Source organism: Lathyrus oleraceus, chromosome 4 (assembly GCF_024323335.1).
Source record: "Lathyrus oleraceus cultivar Zhongwan6 chromosome 4, CAAS_Psat_ZW6_1.0, whole genome shotgun sequence".
NCBI lineage: Eukaryota > Viridiplantae > Streptophyta > Magnoliopsida > Fabales > Fabaceae > Lathyrus > Lathyrus oleraceus.
In genome coordinates, this window is record NC_066582.1 from 225,650,165 (window position 1) to 225,656,680 (window position 6,516).

The following is a 6,516-nucleotide window of genomic DNA, read 5'->3' on the forward strand; positions in this document are numbered from 1 at the left end:
TGAGTTCCTCAATCGATATAATAAGCATTATAAAATATCATGTAATGCTAAGTAAATGAACACATCTCATCACCCTAATCATATCGCACATTCAGTAACGGCAACATCAACTCATACTCATAATCCTGCTCAACATAAACATCAAAACACACGTATAATATTGGAACACATCCATTCATATTATACACAATACATACATTATGCAATGAGACTCCATGCATGCGGTACCGACTATTCGTGAACATATAGTTCAACCTCACCGATCAAATCCAGATACGGCTACCAAGCTCACTAGTCCCACTCATTTGAGACCTAGTGACTCACATCACTAATTCCTCACCATGGGAATTAGCTACCACCCCAAGGGCTATGCTATGCACGTTAAATCACCTAGCATGCAAACATCAACAACAATCCACAATAACTCATCACTAATTCCTCACCATGGGAATTAGCTACCACCATAAAGGCCACAATATGCAAGCTAAATCACTTAGTCATGCAAACACCAACAATCATCCACAATGGACATATGCTCGCACTCTAAGCCATAAACAGTCCATTCACAATTGCATACATAATAGATACATCCACCGCATTATGCATACAATCATACATCATCCACATATTTATCACATAATCATATCATGCCACATAATCAATCACAGTATTAGCACGCTCTACTAATACCCCTACCGCTCAAAACAACGGGAAATGATCCATATTATATCATACGCCAATATAGGCCAAACATCAAACATGCACACCACATGTAAATATAAATTTTTCACTTTTCACACAGTGTTAACCGGTTAACGCCCTGGGTTAACCGGTTAACGCAACACAGAACACGCTTCCTGGCAGTTCACAACAGTGTTAACCGGTTAACACCCTGGGTTAACCGGTTAACGCAAGACAGACAACAATATTTCACAATTCATAACAGTGTTAACCGGTTAACACCCTGGGTTAACCGGTTAACGCAAGACAGAAAGCTGTTCCTGCGCTAACACGAAGCAGAATGCAGAATTCTCCGCATTTTCCGCCGTTGGAGGACTTCCGGACCTCCGATTCCAATTCCGTAAAAAGCTACACGTTCGGAAAATCAAGACTCATCCAATTACAGATTCAATTACAGCTTTAACATAACTTATTCATCTCAATTTTTCAGCATTCAACATCCCAATTAGGGTCAAATCAATGGCTTATCACTACCCATTACATGTTAACCCATAATACCCATTAAACGACGATAAACCCCCCTTACCTGAGTTAATCCGGCAAATCCTTTAGCTTCAAGCTTTTCCCTTCTTCAACCCTCGTTCTCTTGCTCTTCCTCTTTGCCTCTTTCTCACTTCTGTCGCTTCTCTGGTTTTCACGTGAAAAACCCTTTTTACCAAATGGAATTCTTTATATATTTTCCAACTTATTATTCCAATTTATATTATTCCAATAATAATAATAATTCCAATAATATTCCAATTATTTAATTAAATTAATAAATATACTATTAACTTAAATTAAATAATTATCTTATTTTTATCGGGGTGTTACAATAAACATATCAAATAGTTATATTATAACCTAAACCCATTAGATATCAATAATTTTGGCACATTAACTCCCCATCTTGTCAATAGAATGAAGAAGATTAAGAAGAGAACAAATAAAGTAAAATATATGTAAGATGTGAGAACGAGTTCAACGTGTTTCTTTACATATTGAAGAAAGACTCACCAAAGGTATTGCAAATATATATATATATATATATATATATATATATATATATATATATATATATATATATATATATATATATATATATATATATATATATATATATATATATATATATATATATATATATATATATATATATATATATATATATATATATATATATATATATATATATATATATATATAAGAATAAAGTGATTTGTTACTTCTTCGCATATTAAAAACATATAAACTATTGTTTGAGTGATCATAGAAATAGTCAACTCTATTATACTATTCACTACAACTACAACATCCAACAAAGAATCCAAAATATTAAAATGGTCCATAAGTTAAAATAAATTAGTGGGAAACACTAAAAAGTAAAAATGCCTTCACTAATCATGCTTAGAGTAGTCATCCATATCAAAACAAAAACACCACCATAGTACAACACAACTCCATCATGAAACCTAAACTCACACACACCATAATCACCACTTAACCCCACCAATTCTTCCAATAATTCACATACAACACTTGCCACTTCCCAACACACATAATTTCCTATCATCTTTCAACCACATCGCCGTTTTGCCAAACACCACACATTAGTAACAAATTTCCATAACTATGGGGTTTTCAAAAAAAAGCACAACAACTGCAGATTTATTAAAACAACTATTAGCAAAACCGATCCAATTAACAGACCAAGTAATCAAAGCAGTTGATGAAGGAAGTTTATCGTTCAAACAAGAATGTTTAGTAGTCAAATCCAAAACAGAAAAACTCGCTTCACTTCTCCGACAAGCAGCAACGTCAAGCTCCGTTTTAAACGAACGACCAGCACGTCGCATCATCGGAGACACCGTACAAGTCCTCGAAAAAGCACTAACGTTAGTCACCAAATGCAAAGTCAACGGTATGAAGCGCGTTTTCAGCATAGTACCTTCCGCCGCTTTCAGAAAAATGTCTTGTCGTCTTGAAAGTTCAATCGGCGATGTTTCCTGGCTACTCCGTGTCTCCGCTCCGACGGAGGAAGGTAGCTATGAGTGTCTAGGTCTACCACCTATCGCTTCTAATGATCCGATTCTAGGTCTAATTTGGGAACAGATTGCGATTCTTCATAATGGCTCTGTTGATGATCGATCTGATGCTGCTGCTTCTTTGGTTTCGCTTGTTCGCGATAACGATCATTACGGAAAATTGATAATTGAAGAAGGTGGTGTTGGTCCTTTGTTGAAACTTATTAGAGAAGGAAAAGTAGAAGGTCAAGAAAATGCTGTTAAAGCTATTGGGTTTTTGGGTCGAGATGCAGAAAGCTTTGATGTTATGATTAATGCTGGTGTCTTTTTTGTTTTTGCTAAGATTCTTAAAGAAGGTCCTATGAAAGTTCAAGCTGCTGTAGCTTGGGCTGTTTCTCAACTTGTTTCTAAGAATCCTAAATGTCAAGATGTTTTTGCTGAGCATGATATTGTTAGGTTACTTGTTAGTCATATTGCATTTGAAACTGTTCAGGAACATAGTCATTCAAGTGGGATTGGGAACGGTAATACCGAGCCAAGTTCTTCGTATTCTGGCATTAACATCAACAGAATGGAACTTGAAGATTCGGAGAGTAAGGCTGACATGAAAGCAATGGCAGTGAAAGCTCTTATGTTTTTAGCAAAGGATAACTCTGCGATTTGTCGTAGCTTAATAGAATCAAGTGCTTTGTTATGCTTAGCTATTCTCCTTGAGAAAGGACCTGAAGAAGTGAAGTACGATTCTGCCTTGGCATTGAAAGAGATTACTGCAGTGACTGAGAAAGACGCTGAGTTGAGAAGATCAGCGCTTAAGTCGAACTTTCCTGCTCGTAGAGCCGTTGTTAATCAAGTGATCGATATTATTGACAAAGAAGATAAGAAACTTTTGATTCCTTGCATTAAGGTTATTGGGAGTTTGGCAAGGACATTCACGAAAAATGAGAAAACGATAGTTGGTTCATTGGTTCGACTTCTCAACGAAAGAGAGGATGAGGTATCCAAAGAGGCTGCAGATTCACTCGCAAAATTTGCCTGCTATGATAACTACCTCCACCTCCATCACTCTAAGGCGATTATAAGCTCTGGTGGTGTAACACACTTGGTTCAACTTCTGTACTTTGGCGAGCAGTCAGTACAGCAATCAGCCTTGATTCTGCTATCCTATATTGCATTAAATGTGCCAGACAGTGAAGAACTTTCTAGGGCCGAGGTTCTTGGAGTTCTTGAATGGGCATACAGACAACCTAATCTGACTCAAGATGAAACCACCATAGATCTGTTGCAAGAATCCAAGTGTAGACTGGAGCTTTACCAGTCTAGAGGTCCAAGAGGGTTCCAAAATTAACATCAATAGGAAGAGACAGTAATTAGCTGTTATTGTTGTTGTTTGTGTGAGATTTTTGAATGATTTGTATCTGGTTTATTGTTCCCAGGAAGAGTGGATATACGCAATCATTGCCTTCTTTAAGTGCTTAGTTTCATTTTCAACTATGAAGAAGATGATTTGTTCTAGCCGTAAGTTTCCTCCTCTTCACCAACTAGTAATATTTTGTAATTGTGTCTTTGCAAGCAATCTCTCAGTTGCTCTAGGTTTATAGTTCTTCTTTTAGTATATGAAACCAAGAATGTTGTAGAAATTGACGAAGAAGCCGCACAGAATCAGACACAAGAAAGACTGCTTGATTAGTCTATAAGTTAGTCATATCATCATGTGGCTTTGTGCAATTATACTAACATTTGTTTATTTTCCAAAGCTTGTAAAATATTAGTATTGCATAAGTTGTTTGTTAGATTAGATTTTTACAATGAATAAACTATTTGGTCAATTTGGCATATGGTAACCCAAAGTTGATTGTTTGTTCTATAGTTAGGAATATTGTTATCATATACTACCTCTTTCTCATTTTACCTACTCTCACTTTTGTGACTTACACACTTTTTAAGGTAATGATAAAATAAATTTTATTATTTTTTGTTGTTGTTAATACTAGTTAATTTGGTAGTTAGGTGAGTTAAAATATAAAATAGAGATAAATTTGTAAATAGAGATAATAAATATTGTATTAATATTGTGAAATAACACATAATTGAAAAAATATATTGCAAAAGTAGCACTTATTATAAAACTAAAATGGAAGGAGTTTAGGAGTGGATTGTTATAGATTCTTATCTTGATTTATTATCTTAACGGTATGTTGTCATATCTTTACATTAATTCGCTCCATAACATTCAAGACATATAAGTTCAATATCCAAATTGTGTAATTTAGGATCCGAGTTGTGTCTATGGGATTGTGTTGTATATGAATCTTTGGACTCGGATTATGTGAGGGAGAGAGTGGAGAGATCCTATATACCACTAATTTCTCCATTAACTCTCTCACTAACTCCTTATAAAAATCTCTTTAAATAGAGAGGTTAAGGAGAAATTTTTTTTTTTGAAATATACACACCTCAGTCTTTAGTCTCTGCTTACCATCAGGTGAGATACCTTTTATATACCTCTGACGAAAACAAGTATTAGTGTTGAGATTATAACCATATAATTTGGGCACCGCAGAAAAAAAACAGTAAGATATTGTTACTTTTTAACATCCAAAGAGTATATCTAAGTAAAGTTTATATGTAATCGTGTTACTTAAAAGATTAATCATTTGTAATTATTTCCTCTTTCAGTGCCATATAGTTAAGTACGCGCTTTCTCGATTTGCCTTTTTATATAAACATGTGAGAGCCTTCATAGATAAGGTTTGTTAGCATTATAAAGTTACACTTACAACTACGATATTGTAAACCTAAAAATAAAAGACAAGGAGATAACTTTTTTCATGGAAAAATCAATCTTTTTAAAAATCATCTTTATGGTCTTAGGAGACACAACACAACACTGATGTGCATTAACTTTTAGACTCATTGTAAAAGATATATTTTTTCTAGGATTAAAAACCTAAAAGTGTCAAACGCAAATAATATAAAATCATGTTGATTGTTAGAACACACTTTCTCATTTTTGACCATTTTACTTGAAGCGATTTTAAGGATTTTCTGTCCCAAAGTAAAACCTCAAATCCTTAATCCTACAAGTGGAGAAATCTCAGTCAAGTCCGCACATGCATGTTCTCCTCGTATCCACCTATACACTAGAACATCTAATAGTCTAAGTGTTGATCTTCCCTCCAATGGGTCGGTCAAAAAATTCATAATCACCTTTTTCTTCATAAATACACTCGCCTCTAAATATATTAAAAAGAACATCCCTAACAAAGTCATATTGATATTTGAAGCCTGGAAGCTCCCTACAATGAAGTGTGTGTTCTCCAAAGGTATCTAAATTCACCCTACAAAAAATAGGGAAAACCTCATCAGTAGAAAATAAGGGAATCATAAGAAGATACCTAAGGATAGTACAATACTCTATTGATGACATATGCTAGCATAGTCCATCAATAGAAATATTTAGAAGAAAATCTTAAACATGTGTTGCTTGCAAACACTCAACAAATAATTTTTGTATTATGGTTATGTCAAACTTCAGTTTAATGTCCTGAACACTTTTACGAAAAAGGGCAGTCGACAAATCATGTTAGGCTTTAGAGCACGATGTCTATGCTAGTAAAACTACTAAGGTCAATTTTTTTTGGAATCATAACACTAAGATCATCCAAAGCTCTCTCAAAATCAGAGCCCATATCATATATTTTAGGGTCTATCAATATATGATATTGTAACACCCATGTTTGGAACCTGGAAGCAACAAAAGCGTTTGAGGCAT

The 6,516-nt window shown here is 34.5% G+C and overlaps 1 protein-coding gene across 1 annotated transcript; it reads left to right on the forward strand.

The window, feature by feature from the left end:
• The first annotated feature begins 2,038 nt into the window (after positions 1-2,038).
• Positions 2,039-4,585, forward strand: LOC127074696 (uncharacterized). The gene has a single exon (XM_051016038.1). It carries the CDS (start codon positions 2,353-2,355, stop codon positions 4,087-4,089), a length of 1,737 nt encoding a protein of 578 aa, XP_050871995.1. The 5' UTR covers positions 2,039-2,352; the 3' UTR covers positions 4,090-4,585.
• The last annotated feature ends 1,931 nt before the right edge of the window (positions 4,586-6,516 follow it).